Raw genomic sequence first — 19,263 nt, 5'->3', positions numbered from 1 at the left:
TTATCACACTCTCAGGTGTATATCTGTGGTTGTTTGGCGTAAGCTTTGTTGTTGAGCTGTTACCTGTCGTATTTGAAAACGGTGAACTCACGATGAACATTCACTCGTGGTGTGCAGTGGAACAGGTCTCAGCAGTTTTATGTGTTCTGAATCTTTCACAGCAGTGATGAAACTTGTAGCGCGTCTGAAGTCCTAGATAAATGTGAATAAGAACATAATGAATCTGAGCTTTTAACACGTTATGTCCTGTCTTATGTCCGGCCCTTCAGTCAAACTTTAGGACCCTATGTGGCCCACGAGCCAGAAAGTTTGCCCACCCCTGGTCTAGTGTATTCAGATTCCTGACCTAGTCGCTGGAGAGAAATGAAATTGAGCACTAGGTGGCGCCAGCCTGGATAGCTGTCTTACTACCTGCTCGAGATGCTGAGATGTTGGTGCTCTGACTGGAATGTTCCACAGTACAGTATTAAACATTTATTCAATAATACATGTATTTATTTCTCAAAATAAACAGAACAACATGCATTCTTTGATGGACATTCCACCAGAAAAGTTCCATAGCGTTTATAGATGTCTTCACTCCTTGTAAATATGAATGTTGTGTAAGGTATTTTTACATGTATAAATGTTTAAATGTTCGATAGTTTGATGTTATACTGTGGAACATTTCAGGCAAACCGATAACATCGCCATGGAGACAAGCAGGTCTTGATAATTGTGCACTATGTAACTTTTGTGATGGTGTGGCAGAGGTCCTACTACCACCTCGTCTCCATGGACATGTCATTGCTTTGCCTGGATTGTTCCACCGTATGGTACTAAACTTCTCCATTTTGCCTTCATGCACTTACACATGTATTCCTTATTGCTCATTACACTGAAAAGTTACAGAGTGCATCTTTAACGTCTGAGGATAAAACCCCAGTATGTTTCTCTTCTTAAATCAGACTGATACTTATGACCCAGTGTTGTCAGGATACTAACATTTCAAACTTATTTCGATTAGGGCTGAGTATCATCGAGAAGCTGCAGATATGATACATACCTCGATACGATACGATATATTTAAAATGGTCCAATGGTTCAATTTGGTACAATAATAATGCCTCACAGCAAGAAGGTTCGATCCCTGGGTCACCTGGGCCTTTCTGTGTGGAGTTTACGTGTTTCTTCCCGTGTCTGGATGGGTTTCCTCTGGGTGCTCTGCTTTTACCCATCAACCTAAAACATGCTCCAGGTCTCCAGGAAGGTCGATTAAACACAATCAATCAGGAACTACAGGTGAAAATCAGTCCTGGTGCTACAACCTGGTACAATGCATCTCTAGTGTTTGCCTTAATGTTTATGTGCAGTCTCTGTCTCATTAAAAAATAAACTAAATCATGGCTGTGGTACTAAAAGTCTTTGTTAAACCACTTCTTGTGCAAAGTTCATATGAAACGCAAACATTTTAATCCTGAAAACCCTGAAAATGTCAAATGTGTTGCATAAATGAGTTTCCCACCTCTGAACGAGCAACAAAACTGTAAAATATAAAAAAAAATATATACTCTTGGTGATCTATTGATACAGCTGCCCACGATATCGATACTGATCATCACAATAAACGATACGATATATCAATATTTTTGCACACGCTTCCACTCACCTTATGGTTTGATATGATACTGTCAGTGCAAACGGATATGATATAATGAGGTTTCAATAATTTTGCACACCCCTAATTTCAATAACAAATAGACTATATAAAAACACACTCTTTAGATACTGAGTGGCTAGCACTTCTTGCCTCACAGCAAGAAGGTTCTGCGTTTGATCCCTTGCTGAAAAAATGGTCCGAGAGGGGTTGCTCAAATTGCAAAAAAAAAAAAAATTGACAACAATAACATGACTTTTTTATGATTCTCTGTAAAACATGTTTAAATCTTACAAACATCGCTTGATTGTGGCCGATGTGAGACCTGCATGTTTTAATCAGGTTGAGGAAACATGACTTTATTATAATCTGTGGTGAGGCTCCTCCCTCTGGAATTCTCCTCCCCAAAACTTTTGGAGGGAAAATTCAGATGTAACAGGACACAGGACAGATCCAGGAGCAGAGGACACACAGTGTGGAGCAGGAGGATTATGAAGCTGATCTGGAGGTGAGACTTTTCAAAGATTTGATATGTTTCTCTGGCCTAGAATGTCGTCATTGTTAAAACATGTTTGTGGTGTTTTATTTGAAATTATGTAAGGACTGTTTCCATGAAACAAATTGTATTTGACTGTCCATCTACAAGAGTGTGACAGTTGTACTAAGATTTGAATGTGTTTGTTCCAGAGTCGTCTACAAACAAAGAGCTCTGCTGGAGCTGTGGGGAAGATCATGAATGTTACAGCTGATGTTTCAGAAAAAGGAAGATGTTTGAGAACCAACAAACCACAGACCACAGATGAACAAAGTAAGTAAACAAACTAAAATGATTTTAAAATAATTTTTCAAAATTTACTTCTATTGAAACAGTTTTCGTGCTTCTACAGGGTGATGTGGCATTAGGAGGACTTTATATCAGATGCCCTCCCTGTTACTGCGTTTAGAGGAAGAAAAGCAGCACATGGTGAGTTTTGTTTCTGCAGATACACTTCTAATGTTCTTGTTCTTCTGTTCTGGTCCATTATTGTAGTAATAAGTGCTTTAAATATATTTAAACATGTTCAACAGAGTAGATCATCAGAATGTGATCATCATGTGTTATTCTGTGTCCACAGGCAGAGACCAGAGCTTCTTCACTGGAATAAATCTTCACATTGTCCAGCTCCAAACTGTGTGTCTCTGTACTTGTGCTCTTTGTGTTTGATTCTGTTTAAGACAATACAGACCTGTGGAAAACTAAAGACTGTTTTTGTATTCTTTTACAGAATTAGAGCGATTAAATTAAATTATACATACTTATATATTTCATGATAAGGTACCATAAGATAAATATGCATATTCAGCATGATTTGATCAAAATTCATCAACATGAAAAAGTTATGTTCATGTTCTGAGAAAAATATGTGTAGAGGGGATCGAAAAAAGTTTCAAAGCCTAAACATAATTTTATTGCATGCAACCGCTGTCCATAACTTTTTTACGCAAATCCAGCAACCTTTTTTTTCAGTGCTGGGTCGCCCGGGTCTTCTGTGTGGAGTTTGCATGTTTCTCCCCGTGTCTGGATGGGTTTCCTCCGGGCGCTCCGGTTTCCCCCATCAACCCAAAACATGCTACAGGTCTCCAGGAAGAACAGTTGATAGTCAAGGTCAATTAAATACAATCAACCATCTGATTACAGGTGGAAATTAGCACTGGTGCTAGTGGCAATAACTGTGTCCTTAGGCAAGACACTTCACCCTCGTTGCCTAGTATGAAAGTGGTGTGTGCGTGAGTGATGGTGACCAGGTATAGAGTGAATGAATAATGCTGTGTAAAGCATCTTTGTGATAAAAAATGTCTGTGAAAAGCGCTCTAAAAATAAAGACTTACTTACTTACAATAGAATGTGATTTTCAACATTAAATCATACTTTCTTATATATTCCCATGTGGTCTTACATCTGTGTAATCCTTCAGTGCTTCATGGGCGTACACTAGTCTACATGCTCTTATTCTAAAACTACTCAAAGGTTCATTTCTGTCCTGTGAATGTGACTTTTTCTAGTATGGACACCTGCTCAAATGCGTTTTCAATCCTAGTTTAGTATCTGATTTTTGATACTTTTGCCAACCCCACCACAATCTGTAACAATAATTTATGTATGAGCATTTTTTTTTGCACATGGTCAAATCTGATTGTACATTAGTGCTGAAATGTAAAAAAAAAATGCAAATAAATGCAAACAGACTGGCGTGCACTTGAATAATTTATTCAGTGGGAGATATTTCTTTAACATCTAATCTCGGCGCGTTAAGACAGACAGCTACTCCAAACAGCAGTGCCTACATGTATTATCCAATATATATATCCATATGTGTACGAGCAAAAATAAAATACAATGTTAAAAAGTTAAATATTAGTTTTCTCGGTGAAAACCTCACACACGATATGGAAGGTGATTTGTTTCATCAGATTTTGAATTTTAAATGCTGCTGAATATCTCACTTTGGATTTTTTTTTACTCTTGTGGTCATATTTGGTTTATTTTTATTTTTGTTTTGGTGGATGTTTGTATTTTTTATGGTTCTTATGTTGCTCTGTCGTCTTGTCTTCGTGTTAAATTTGGTCCATGTACCATTCGTTCTTTTGAATTTCAATTAAGAACGAAATATAGTAAAATGGAAAAAGAGTTTGTTATTTCATTATTCCATTTTTGTATCAAACAAGAAACAGATTTTGATTATTTCCAATATTTAATTTAAAGTTTAAAGTCTCAGTGCCTATTTTAATTTTGATATTTTAACCTCTCTGATTTATTTGCGATCAAAGTTCTGCTGCTCAGCCATGGATCTGTAATAAAAACTATTTTTATTATAGTTCTGTGATGTCAACTGAACAAAGGAGTTTATCGGTGCTTCTTGTTTGTCGTCATGGAGTTCAACAATTACTTTTTGAGACGCGAAAGTAAACGCGTCTCTAAATTGAAAAGATTTTTCAGGTAAGTCCTTCAGCAGCAGAACTTCCTGTGCAAATAAACCAGAGAGAACAAAATATCAGAATTAAAATAGGCACTGATTGGTGTTACTTGAAATAAACATTAAATTAAATATTGGAAATAGAGGTCGAAATCTGTTTTCTGTCTGACACCGAAACAGAATAATGAAATAAACTGTTTTATCATTTTATTGTTTTTCATTCTTAATTGAAACTCAAAAGAACGAATGGTACACGGACCAAATTCTCAATTGGGAGGAGATTATCTTATTATCTTATTTTAATCTCAAGAGGCTCTACTCACGCTTACGTCACAAACCGGGAAAACGTTTGGAAACATGCGATGACGACTTCCGGTGTAGTTCCCGACACTGAGATCACCGACCGACTGATAAAACCCACTGAAGTAAAAGTGATCAACGGTAAAATGAAGACTGCATATGTATGTGCTGTTTGGAACCATCTTGAATTTGGCGCCCTTGTCTCTTCTATTTGTGCTCGGAGTTGTGCGTCAGTGGGAGAATTATGAAAACTGAGGTGTGGTTAAAATTGTTAAAGAGCTGAAACTGGTCCATTTTCTCATTTTTCCTAGATTTCGTCAGACTTACTGCCTTAAAGAGAGCCCGCCGAAAGTTCTCATCGCATGTTTCCAAACGTCTTCCTATTTGATTGTGACGTTAATCGTGAATAGAGTCTGTAAATGAAATTGTTTGTGAACATAACTTTTTGAATATTCAGCACAAATATTTTCAAGCCCTCAATTTGAAAAGTCAAAATTCAGAGTGTAAAATTCGCAGGAAAGATTCAAGATGCCCAGGGAGAAGCAATCGATCCAAAGTGATCCGATCTAACTTAGTAACAAACGGGAAATGGTGCGGTGAAGCGATCTGATTGGTCAGAATTAGCCTCATCAAAAAAAAACTAATCTTTTTTTATTTCTTAAGTGTAAACCCCGCCCACAAATGAGAACAACCAATAGGAAACAGCCGCCTTTATCCTCCTCACTTACACATGATCGATTACTTCTGCCTTACCATCTTAGATCTTTGTTGTAAAATCTTTCCCTGCGAATTTTAGACTCCGAATTTTGACTTTTGTATGTGAACATATGTCCTGAATATTTAAAAGGTGACGAATTTTTTATTCTGAATTTGAAAAATATTGGAAAGCAACTCAAACTCAAAATAAAAAATAATTCAAACGTCTTTTTTCAGAGTTAAAAAATCCAAATTCAGACATTCAGCTGTATTTAAAACTCAAAATCAAATGGAACAAATTATCTTCCATACACACACATTTTTTCTTGCAGCAGCAGCAGCAGAAGAAGTGTATTGCATCAGTCATATATATGTTAAAAGAAACTGCTTGCTGATCCTAGGCAGATTTACAGACTGGGTTTTACAACAAAAAAAATATATATATATTCAAACGTTCCTCGACTAAAATTCTGTCTTCACGAAAGCCCTAAAAGCCGCTGGAGACAGAGGAAAGTGCAAATTTTCATTCAGTGACACTAAACAAGAGACACAAACGTTTAGATAGAGTGGTTTGGAAATAGGGCTGCACAATATATTAGAGTTTACAGTGTCTCAACTTTTAAAAGATGCATTGTGTAACTTTTCCAATGGAGGGTCTGTCAAAAGCTGTTATTGTTTTGTCTGGAATGTTTCACAGTATGGCATTAAACATTTATATCATCATGGAGACCAAACCAAAGTCACAGGTCAAGTCAGAATTCCTGTTTTTTAAAGTATTTTCGATCTATAAATCCACTTGTAACTGAATAAATGTAAGGTAGAGCTGTTTAACGTCACACTGTCACTGTTGGGCGAGTTCATTTAAAACTGTAATGCGTTATTTATTACTTGTTAATGTCATTTCAAAGTAATTTGTTACATTTAAAATTTTAAATGTATTATTTATTTAAAATGTAAGGCATTACACTATTGTATTACTTTACTAAGTTACTCTCATCAAAATAACTGTGAAGATGCTGAACTTTTGCGCCGTATATGGACTGAACCAGGACTAAACCAGAACTGAACCAGGAATAAACCAGGAATAAACCCGGATTGAACTAGGACTAAACTAGGACAGAACCAAGGACTAAACCAGGACTAAACTAGGTCTAAACCAAAGCTGAATCAGGACTGAACCAGGCCTAAACCAGAACTCACCCAGGTCTAAACCAAGTCTAAACAAGGACTAAACCAAGTCTAAACAAGGACTAAACCAAGTCTAAACCAGGTCTAAACCAGGTCTAAACCAGGACTACACCAGGACCAACCCAGGACTAATCTTGGACTAGAACTTGGAATCTAGGACCGCCTCTGAGAGAACCCCGAGCCCATGGAACAGGGTGTCTCCAAGGCGCGATCAGGAGTCAGCTGCATTTAGCTCCGTGGAGTGTGGAGTTCTGTGCCGGTCCTTTTCGCCCACGGTCACCTGACGGTCTACACGGGCGCATCTCTGGTGTTTCAACGCTGCTGATATCGCGATAATTTTAGCGAATTTGTATGAAGAAAAACCCACCACTTCAGTCCAGGTTAAAAAAGGTTTTTTTTTTCCCTATAATGCCAAACATTAGTGCGTTACAGCAAAAAGCAACACATTACAGTAATTTGTTACTTTTATAACACGTTACTCCCAATACTGCATACTGTGGAACATTCCAGACAAAGCAATGACATCTCCATAGAAACAAGCAGTTCCCTTAACAAAAAAGTTACACCGTGCACCTTTTAAACTTTCAGTACCAGAGGTGGGTAGTACTCGGTTACGTTTACTTGAGTAACTTTTTAAAGCAACTGTGCTTTTCAGAGAACTTTTCTAGCAGCGTATTTTTACTCCTACTCGAGTATTTTTTATTAAAGCACCAGTACTATTACTTGAGTAAAAGATGACAAAAGCTTTAAGTTGACAATGTGAAATTATTTGAGCGTTTGAGTTTCTTTCACAGCACCTTCAGGTATCACTTTTTAATTTACTTTTTATTTTTTTCATATCTATCCTTAAATACCAGATTATTTTCTTCCCACCTCTGAAACGTACAGTATTTCAAGTCGTCTATAATCAGTTTCAAAACAGACATTTCGCAAAGCTTTTCAAGTATATTTTCACGCTCCTTTATCGCAGATTTGCTCATTTGATTCCTGACAGTGTAATTATAATCAAGTGTGGTTAAGCTCTAATTATCGTACTGGTTTTGTTTTAGTCCTAACGCGAATAAATTAAACAGTTTAATTATATTTTAGCCCGCGTTACCCTATAGTATTAAGTTAAATTAATCAAAGAAGAAACGAAAAACAAAGTATTAGATTTTTGCTTTGAAGGATTATAGCAATTGTTGGCAATTTTTAAAAATAAAGCAAATAAATAAGGTTAAAATGTTACACGATTCTATTAAATTAAAGTACAAAATAGCAAGAATGATACGGTTTTCAGTCTGAGAGGTTGAAGCAGAATCGTTTTCCTATGACAGTCGAAATCTGAAAAATTTTGTGACGAAATAAATAAAACAAATCAGTTCCCTTTTGTTTGCTGGTCCTTTAGCCTTGTGTTAAACTTGGTCGAGTCTACGTGAGTTTTTTTTTTTTTGTTTCTTTCATCGCGGTATTTCGCAGCTCATGCCGTCAACGTTCTGGGCGATGTGATGCTAAAATTGGCGTAGGCGTACATGCAGGACACCCCCAGCGTGACGTCGTCGAACGCGGGATTTAACGTTGCATTTTTAACACATTGTGCAGTCTTATTTTAAAATGCAGGTTCACGGCAGAAGGCTAAAGAGTCTGAGACATGGAGAGAACTGTTTCACAAGACCGACGCCTCACGGAGCTGCTAACTCACGCACGCACACGCACACACACAATAATTGGACTTCACAGGCCACCGTACGCAGCAGTAGTTATGCATGGAGTATGTTCTAGAGGGGTCTACATCGCCACGGAAGCGTCCAGCTCTTTGGGTCGGTTTCCTCCCACGTGCTCCAGCTGCCCCGAGTCGGACACGTCGTAGCTGGTCTTGTACTTCGCCAGGATCTTCATCAGGGGGCGAAGTTTCAACCACCACTGCTCCTTAGGGATACGGTGACTGGAAAGACAAGACAAAACAAAGTGGTGTTTATTACAGGGTTTCAAAACTTTTTCCATGACTTTTTCTAGCCTGATTCATAAGCCTGGTTTCACTTCGTGGAAACCGTCTGACCTCACAGCATCATTCGCTCGACTGTAGGCAGGTACTTTTTATTATTCAACCAATCACTACTATTTGGTCGAGACGTATGTAATGCACCAAATCCCGTAGGAAGAAGGACAATAACGTCTTTCCCCTTGATAAAATTCACCAAAACATTTTCTTTGTTCCGGCTTTAAATCCTCGATCTCGTCAATCGTTGCCAACACAGAATGTCTGGCTCTTCGCTGCCCGGACTAGGACCTCCGGGCTTCTTGCAAACTGTCTAGTGCACAGGTGTCAAACATGCGGCCCGGGGGCCAGATCCGGCCCTCCAAGACCTTTAATCTGGCCCTCGGCTGATTTTCTACTAAAATATTTTTGTTCTATTTTTTATTAAAATATTGTTAATTTTCTGCGGCGCTTATCACAGCAGCATCTCCAGCGTCTCTGTACGTGGCCCCTCCCACCAGAGCAGCACAAATGAAGACTTGTCTCTTTCCAAACGCTCTTAAAGGACGATCGTTTTGACTGTTGACCGTGACACCCTCATCAGAAAAATGTCCAAAATGAGAAAAGTGGAGCCGAGTGCAGGATTTTCTTAAAGTTTCAGGTTGTTCATAATATAATAATATTTTGTAAAAGAAAGAGTTCCTCAATTAAAAAAAAAGATTTCTGTAATAGATTTGCGTTTCTCTGCACAAATATTTGAACTTATAGCATATAAACCCCAAAAACAGCAATGAGTTTTCTGATCCGGCCCCTTTGGGATAAAAGTAGGTTCGATACGGCCCCCGGACCAAAATGAGTTTGACACCCCTGGTCTAGTGTATTCTGACTCCTGATCTAGTCGCTGGAGAGAAATGAAATTGAGCGGAGGCACTAGGTGGCGCCAGCCTGACAAGACTTTTTCATGATCTAAAGTGAATTTTCCATGACTTTACAGCACCTACATGTATAGAATTGATCAGATAAATATGAAATGTTAACTCTTTCCACTCACCTTATGGTTTGGTTTTATAGATTTTTAACATTCAAAATACTGTCAGTGCATTTATTGTCGTCTCTTTTAAATCAAAGGCACAGACGTTTGGAAATAATCATAATAGTCTAATGACAACTTAACAGAAAGCTGTAGTTGTGTGAAAGAGATACTAAAATTCCACCACTTTTAGAAACCTTTAATTGAATTTACACATTTCCATGACTTTTCCAGGCTTTCCATGACCGTGGAAACATTTATTTATTCTTTTAAAGGTTCTATATTATGCAAAATTGACTCTTGTGAGCTTTTAGTCATGTTTTAATGTTGTTACATCATCAAAAATAGACCTGGAGTTGTGTTTTCGTTTCATTCACACATAATTCTTTATTCTTTATTATTAGCCTTTTTAGAGGTAGTTTTCAAGCTACCTTTTACGTTTATTTCAGTAGAGATTGGCAATTCCAGAGCTAAAATGATCCAAATGATTCTAGTGAAGGTGTATGGAATTTGAAAAACACAGTGGAGCACTTCCTGTATTACCACGTGACATCACAAGGTTGAACGGAGTGTTTTCAAAATATCCATAGTTTGTGTGAATGAAACAAAACACAACTCCAGATCTGTTTGCGACGAGGAAACAACATTATTAATTTATAAAAGTGCATGGTAATCTTTATTTCACGTTGTCATCTTGGTGTTTGTGATCAGAAACACCTGGCTGTAATCCGGACAGTTTTTTGTAATGTCGCATAGTACTTGAAATTGCACACACTTAAGAGTTTGGCATATTTTTTGTCCAGAAAGTTTCCACTAAAATGACCAGACGAGGAACAGTGGACAGTGATAATAAACCGCACTTCACATCGCATTATTCATTCACTTTCTTTGGGACCAACTTTCGATTCCAGCAAGTTTTAGCAACTTTCAGTAAATTTCGAACTTCCCATTAGACTTAATTAATTAGACTTAAACAAATTATCGCAGCAGCCATAGACGTAGACAAGCAGGAGATTCACTGCCTATAACTTAATGTAACTGCTTAATGTGTACGATTTAACACTATTAACATAAATACGAGATATTTCCATCATCAAACACCCCTCGTCGTGATTTCTGGTCCGCTACATCCGTAATGGAAAACTTCCTTAGGAGAAATTAAAAATGAATAGAGATAGTGCCTATAATACACTCATTAACATTAAGCACAGAGCTCATTAGGCCCGAGCTAATCAAATGTAATGAGCAGTGCTAAAGACCTGGTGCCATTTAAATACATCTCCATCTCGTAACACGGCGACACAGAGCGCGTAATCCATCTCGATATTTTTATAGATCATTTCTAATGGCTCTAATATGTGTGGTCCTATGCAAACATTTGTCCAGTTAAAACGCGTTAAGTGAATACGCGACCTCTCCGTCTTTTTAATACTCGTTTGGCAATAGGGCTGCCGCGCTAATGGACAAGATAATGGACGTGGGGAACAGGGTCACTTTGTCAATTTGCTATAGACGGATTGTAACGCATAAACTATAGAAGACTTGGGTTTTAAGTTTACTTACAACTACAGGCTCTAATCTTGTGCTTCTAATGACGCTGCAGTGGATAGATGGGAGTTTTAATTGCGAAAACATCACATATTTACAGGGTTACAGGGCTCTTTTTCACTGACAATATTTCAAAACTTTTCCATGACTTTTTTCATGACCTAAAGTGAATTTTCCATGGCATTACGGCACCTACATGAGTAGAATTGATCAGACGTTTAGGGCTAAATATCAAATGTTAAACCTTTCCACTAGGGCTGGGTATCATTAAGAAGTTGCCGATACGATACATATCTTGATACATAGGCCACGATACAATACATACCTTGATACAGTGCACTTTTGATACGATATGATATATTTAAAATCGATTCAATACGGTTCAATAAAATAAAAAAAGGGTAAATCATGGCTGTGATACTAAAAGTCTTTGTTAAACTGTCTCCTGTGCAAAGTTGATCTAAAAAAACGCAAATTTTAACATTTAAAACAGTGAATATGTCTACTGTTTTGCATAAACGAGAACAAACAACAAAACTGTGACAAAATAACTAGTAAAATATTCTAGTAAAATTCTAGAAAATACTGTTGGTGATATATCGAGACAGCAACCCATGATATCGATACTGTATCATCACAATCAACGATGCAATATATAGCGATATTTTTGCACACCCCTACTTTCTACTCGCTTTATGGTTTGATATAATACTGTCAGTGCATTTATTGTCGTCTCTTTTAAACAAAAGGCACAGACGTTCGGAAATAATCATAATAGTCTAATGATAATTTAACAGAACACTCTAGTTGAGTGAAAGAGATACTAAAATTCCATGACTTTTCCAAAACTTTCATTAAATTTATAAAATTCCATGACTATCCAGCCCTGGAAAATGACATTTTCAATTTCCATCCATGAGCGTGGATTTAAAGTATTTAAAGTACCATGTTATCATTTATATTCTTGAAATTGCTGTATTTGCCGAAAACAACGTATTTAAGTCTACATTTACATGACAACGGTCTGAACAGAAGATGCAAAAGTGGCGCCGCGTCTTCCCTTTTTATTCCACGTTTAGACAAACATTTTCGGGAGGAAACCTGTGTGCACGGTGACGCAAAAGTATGTGGAATTCGAATGTGTATGCATGCCGTCTGGCTCACCTACGACTCAACTGGTGCATCCAGAATTTCACAGTAATCACATTTTTTTGAAGTAATTGCAGATCCTTCTCTGTTCACTAATAGTAGCTCTGCAGATTCTCTACATTTGTTGGGAGCCTCCTGTAAGTTTATTAAAGCTGCCAGAACAACTTGAAGGTCGAATGCAAGAAATGATCCGACATGTTTGTTTCTGTGTACTGTGTATATGAGACGTAAACGCGTATGTGACGTGAGCAGATCTGACCAGAGTTTTGTGTCTTGGGCAGTGCAGATGGAAACGCTACGGTGGAGCGTATTCGACTTTTCCACTCTGGAGGATGGTTTCAGATTTTTGCGATTTTAAGCCCCAAAAATGCCATCACCGTCTAAATGAAAGTCACTTCTGATAAAATATTTTGTCGCTTTTACCCGCAAGTGTTCTCATGTAAACAGGCCCTAAATGTTTCAGTTTTGTTTTTCTCCCTTTGCTCTCTGCCCTAAGTCACTCCCCCTTCAGAGAGCTATCATAACATAATCGATGCAGGTTTGAGAAGCTGTCGTGTGTTCATTTGTATATTCATGTACAATTGTCATGTGAGATCATGAGCTGATAACCATAAGGAGGGTTCATATAGGGCACCGGGAGAGATCACTAGATTGCTCAAACATGCATGGGTGACATCATTGTCCATAATGAGGAAAAAAACGTTACAACACAGAGGTAGAAAAAGTCGATTTTCCATAAATTGCCCTGTTTAATGAACACATAAACTATACAAGACCTGGTTGCTATGGTAATAGTTGCAACTGAACCCACAGGGATCAGCTATTGAATTTAACGATTCACAATGACAAAACAAAACTTTTCTGGACGTTTACCTCCATGGACATGTTAACAGTTGAATGGATGTTTTGGCAACTTTTTGAGCAACACACATCAAACTCCTGTAATTTAACAAACATTCGAGGAAAAAGCAATAATATGCAATAAGATCCACAGATCCACACAGTGTTTGTTTAAAGTAAATGTTAATGTATACAAATTTATGTTGGGAAACTGATGCAATCTACGGTTTTATAAGACTAGCGCAAACAGAAGTCTCTTGCCGTCTTCTGACATCACTGCTGCTCTGCTTTGCCACGAGAAAATAAGTAGATGCGATTTATTCTTCCAATCTCTTTAAGTCGATGGTACGTATAGAGAGAATTACAGCAATGACTAAAGCGGGCGTTTCACATTGCATTCTGGGATTTGACTTTTACAGTACTCATTTGTTCCACCGTTTTGAGCTCACAGAGGAGTTAAGACTTAAGCCGTCCCTTTTCCGGGTGAATCCAATTCCGATCCGGAGCGTTTGGTCCAAATCCCTTTGTCCCTTCACCTCCCACATAACACTACTGCTATTCACAGATTTGCCACGCTGTATTATACCGGCTGATGGCATCCGCTGCGGTTTCTGCGGCGTTAAAGGTACAATATGCAACTTTTCTGTACCGCTTGTTTCCATGGAGACGTTAATACATTGAGAAAAAACAACACAACTAGATCATTTTAAACGGTTTGCATTCTGAGCACACTAATTATTCACGACGATGAGTTATGAAGTGACGTCACGGACCAGTGCTGAGTCACAACTAGCAGGCTAACACACACTTCCTGATCAACAGACTTTAAAATGCAATATAAAAGTGTCTTGCTCAAATAAATGGGAAAAATCAGGTACAGAGTCTTTAAATTATCATTGAATATTACCGTATTTTTCGGACTATAAATTGCATTTTTTCGTGGTTTGGGTGTTTCCTGCGACTTATACTCAGGTGCAGCTTATCTATTCAATTTTTCACAATGACAGCCTTGAGAGGGCACTCTAGTCTTGTGTGTCAGTATCTGCTGCTCCTATTACTCTGTACCACTGTCATTTCACTCTACTGCGCATGTCTCCTGGAGAAAGAGCCTCTGTCCTGCTGCAAGTAGCCGAAAACGGTAATCGAGCAGCCGAAAGAAAGTTTGGAGTGTGTGAGAAACTTGTGAGGGACTGGCGGAAAGCAGAGATGGAGAACACAACTTCAGGGTAACTGAAAGGAGGCGTCATGCAACTTTCCTGGAAGTCACTGGATGGATGGACAAAGCCTGAACTTCAGTGACACCGAAACCATCCTGTCGAGATTCAAAAAGACCGGAATAATTCTAACTGGAACTGACGCTGAGTCTGACGACAACTACACAGAAGAGGAAGCGATGCTCTGTTTACCTCCAGAGGTCGCCGAGTTGCTCAGAACTGACACCGAGGATGGATTTAGTGATTTGGAGTGAGATGGAGAGTTTATTAAACTTGTTCTGTTCTGTTGTTTATGTTATAGTTTTCTGAAGAACTGTTCATATGTGACTCTAACAGTCTGTTGTTCTCTGTTCTGTTGTTTTTAAGTCTATTTTTAAATTATTTTTAAGCTATTATTTATTATCTGTTTTATTGTATGTTACCTTTCCCTGCTGTTCTGAAATTGCGCGTTGCAACACTGGAATTTCCCCACTGTGGGACTAATAAAGGCATATCTTATCTTATCTTATAATTAGAACTTGCCTTTCCAGGTGAAAAGTCGGTTCCTGGTCTCTGATTTTATAAAATAAATTTCCCCGAAAAAGTGCAACTTGTGTGTGTTTTTTTTATTCTTCATTACACATTTTTTGGCTGGTGCGACTTATAAGACCAGGACTGAGACCGGGACTGAGACCGGGACTGAGACTGGGACTGAGACCGGGACTGAGACCGGTTTATACCTGGTTTAGACCTGGTTTAGTCCTGGTTTAGTCCTGGTTTAGACCTGGTTCAGTCCTGTTTCAATCCTGTTTCAATCCTGGTTTAGAGTCCATCATTGCAGTTTAAGTAATTTAAACGCAAAACCAAAAACTAAAAAAAACAAAATTGTTATCCGTTTTTTTCATTTTGGTTTTGAAGACAAATAATGAAAATAGTTGTTTATTTTGTTTTTGTTTGGAGGGACTTATAGTGTATACTGTAATTAAATTCCACTTTATTGCTCAGAAATATCTTAAAACCATGCATTCATAATTAGAACGGGCCCGCCTCTCCACAGATCTGACCTGTAACTCGGCCTGGTGGCTTTATCTACCTGTCTCTATGGAGAGATCAAAGTTTAAAGTCTTACTGTGGAACAATCCAGGCAAAAGCAATAACTTTTCCTTTGGAGCCAAGCAACTGATGGACGCTTTTGACCAGGAAAGTTCCACAGTGCGGCTTTAAAATACTCACACAAAGTCAGTCTCGTCCTTCAGGTCCACGACGGGCTGGAAGACCAGAGCCCGGCGGCGCATGCCCAGTAAACAGCAGGAGTCCTCCGTGTTAGCGAAGATACGACCTGAGGGGACACGACACACAGTGAGAGACAGAACCAAAAATAATACAGCGCCCTCTAGTGATATTGGCACCTCTGATTATTAAGTCTGTGGGGGTGTAGATAAGTTTGTGCGGCGGTTTTAGAAAATGTACGACCTCCACAAAAGCAGAAATGTCAATAGTTCTCCAGCAATAACTTTCTGGAGCCATTAGAATCTTTTAACGTGAATGAGATTTGTTTTCCTGAGTAGAAAAATCCGTGTATCATTCGTTCATACGGTTTTCAATATAAAACCAAAAATAAGAAAATGAAAAAAAAAACAAAAACATTTTCTTCATTATTTGTCTCCAAAACCAAAATGAAAAAACGGATAATGCATGTTTTTTCAGTTTTCGATTTTGGATTTAAATGAAAAATGGAAAAAAACGGATAATGATTGTTTCCCGTTTACGTGACTTAAACTGCGATGCCGGACTTTTGCACAGGACTGAACCAGGTCCAGGACCAGAACCAGAATTGAGACCGGGACTAAGACCGGGACTGAGACCGGGACTGAGACCGGGACTGAGTCTGGGACTGAGACCGGGAACAGACCGGGACTGAGACCGGGACTGAGACCGGGACTGAGACCGGACTGAGGACTGAGACCGGGACTGAGACCGGGACTGAGACCCGACTGAGTCTGGGACTGAGACTGGGAACAGGACCGGGACTGGACCTGGGACTGAGACCGGGACTGAGACCCAGACTGAGTCTGGGGCCAGACCGGGACTGAGACCGGGACCAGACCGGGACCGAGACCGGGACCAGACCAGGACTGAAAACGGTTTAGTTCTGGTTTAGTCCTGGTTTAGTCCTGGTCTAGTCCTGTTTTAGTCCTGATTCAGTCCTGGTTCAGTCCTTGTGCGGCACAATAGTCCGGCATCACAGTTTAGTCACGGAAACAGGACTATTAATTTAAACACAAAATTGAAAACTGAAAAAAAATAATTATCCGTTTTTTAATTTTGGTTTTGGAGACAAATAATGAAGAAAACAGTTGTTTATTCGTTTTCTTATTTTTGGTTTTATTTAAAAATAAAACAAATGAATGAATGATACGGATTTAGAAACATAAAAATTCCCTTATAACTAGTGTTTCTAGTGATTCTAACAATTTACACTCAAAATCATTACTACAAGTGAAACAAAACTCAATTTCTACAAGATGAAACATGTCGACGAAACTTTGATATAATCTTGAATAAATAAATTCTGTGACTGAGTTCACGTTTTGTTTTCTCCGTTTAATTTTACAGTTTTGTGATTATTGTAGCACCGTTTTCTGGAGTTACTCAGCAAAGTTAACCCCCATTTTTATTTATTTAATGTAAAAATACGAGGAAACAAATCTCACAAGACAATTTTCCTCATGTATATGGATAGGCCATAGTCATTATTAAGGAAAATATTTAATACCAAAACTGATTCCGATACAGCAAAGATTATGATTCAAGCTCAATGTGTTCATATAATAGTTTATTTTAATTTACAATGTAGTTTTATACAAGTTAGACACTGAGGGTACAGAAAACAGATCAGATATTATCTCTATTGAAAAAGTCAAATTTTCTCCTGATTATGTTTTTTTTCTCTTTAATATCAATACAATAGTTAAATTTTTACCATCCTACTTATAAGTCCTATATTAGAAATTGTTATACCTTGTTATACTAATCATATCCCCACTTAATTTGTCTGTTTTGTTGTTTTAATCACGTTTATCAGAGGTGCCAATGAAGGAGGAAGGACTTTGTGTTTGGGGGTTTGGTGCGTGTGTGGACAAGGACTGTGTGGAAGATCATTTGTTTCATCCGAGCCTGAATTTTAAACGCGACTGGATTTGTCACTTTGAATGTTTTAACTCTGAAAGAAAAAAGTTTGAAGGTTTTTCATTCTGAATTTAAATTGCTGAATTAAGTATGAATTTTCAAGCGTGTTTAAAATTCAGAATGAAAATGTAACCTTTTAAATATTCAAAGCGTTTGTTTTTAAGCCCAGTCAAGATTCAGAGAGGAAAATTTGAAGCGAAAAAAAATTCTCCAAGATGCCGAGGCAAAAGCAATCGAGGAGGAAAGAGGCGGCTGTTTCCTATTGGCTGTTCTCTTCTGTGGGCGGGGCTTATAGTGAAGGAATTAAAGAGGTGAGGGCCGTGTCTCATTTCTCTTTCCTCGCTTCCTTCTCCTTGATTCCTCTCCTCGATTCTGAAGGAAATGGTAAACTCTTCACTGAGACCGATAAAGTTTGATTCTTTTATCTGACGTCTGCTCCTGAAACTGCCCTCATGTTTACCCGTTCCTTCCGTGAATTTCTTTGGGACACCACTCAATACGACACATTTGATTGACAGCTGAAAAATGGAGGATCGAGGAGAGGAATCAAGGAGAAGGAAGTGAGGAAAGAGAAATGAGATGCGGCCAAAGAAATTAATCAAACAGGTCCTGGTTGTTATAAGATCGACTCACCTTGGATCGATTACTTATGCCTTGGCATCGTGGATCTTTACTGCGAAATTTTTCCCAACAAATTTTACACTCTGAACTTTTTACTGTTGAATTTGAGGGTTTGAAAGTATAAGCTATATTTTTAAATTGTGATTTTTTTAATTTTTTTATTTTTTTAAGTATATATATATATATATATATATATATATATATATATATATATATATATATTAAATATGTTAGAAAATTTAGAAAAAAAAAATATTGAAACATGTTTTTTTTTTTTTTTTTTTTTTTAATTCAGTAAAAAAAAATCCAAAGTAAGAAATTCAATGTCATTTAAAATCCAAAATCGGCTGAAACAAATGATCTTCCGTAGGACTGGACAATGCTGCTGAAAACTACAATGAACAAAGAGACTGAATAAAGAAAAAAATAAAAGTAGATGCAACATAAAAGGCTGCTGCAGCGTTTGAAGTGGTTAAAGGTCCTGTACCAGATTTTTCCCATGTGTTTGAGCAAAACCTGTCTCGCCCTAGTACAGATTAGTTTTTACAATACTAAAAATGCAAATTGTCAACACTAAAAATAAATTCGAAACATGTTTTGATTCAGAAATGCTCATTTTAAAAGCTCTTTTTTAGACAGTTATTTAGTACTAAAACTTATAATATTTGTTTCTTATATGATGTGGTCTTACACTAGTTCTGATGAAACTCAAGATTCAACTCTATATCTGACTTTTTCAGTATCAATACCTGCTCAAATGAGTATCTAGTTCAATACTTATTTTAGTATCAATTAGTATCTGATTTTCAATACTTAATACTTCAATAAAACCCTAGTAGAGATATATTATATAAGCAACACTTCAGGTCAAAATAAGTCCTATGTGTGCTGTTTGTAACAAAGTAGAGAGTCATTATTTTTGGAAATACAGGAAGTGCGTGTTAGAATTGTTGTTAGAGAGA

At 37.7% G+C, this 19,263-nt stretch overlaps 1 protein-coding gene across 3 annotated transcripts in view; it reads right to left on the bottom strand.

Annotated features, from left to right (window-relative positions):
* Positions 1-3,868: 3,868 nt before the first annotated feature.
* The window catches only part of pfkpa (phosphofructokinase, platelet a), a 103,186-nt gene continuing 87,791 nt past the window's right edge, over positions 3,869-19,263 (bottom strand). For all 3 annotated transcript variants that reach the window (XM_055151107.1, XM_055151106.1, XM_055151105.1), the window contains 2 exons: positions 15,725-15,830; positions 3,869-8,698 (listed from right to left, as the gene is read on the bottom strand). In XM_055151107.1, coding sequence (XP_055007082.1) covers positions 8,542-8,698; positions 15,725-15,830 — 263 coding nt within the window. In that variant the 3' untranslated portion in view covers positions 3,869-8,541. The remainder of the gene's footprint in view (positions 8,699-15,724; positions 15,831-19,263) is intronic.

The sequence above is a fragment of the Boleophthalmus pectinirostris genome, unplaced genomic scaffold, assembly GCF_026225935.1.
Source record: "Boleophthalmus pectinirostris isolate CB_2022bp ecotype Guang Dong unplaced genomic scaffold, ASM2622593v1 HiC_scaffold_15, whole genome shotgun sequence".
Classification (NCBI taxonomy): Eukaryota; Metazoa; Chordata; class Actinopteri; order Gobiiformes; family Gobiidae; genus Boleophthalmus; species Boleophthalmus pectinirostris.
Note: the sequence above shows the minus strand (reverse complement) of the source record. Positions and strands in the feature narration are given on the sequence as shown.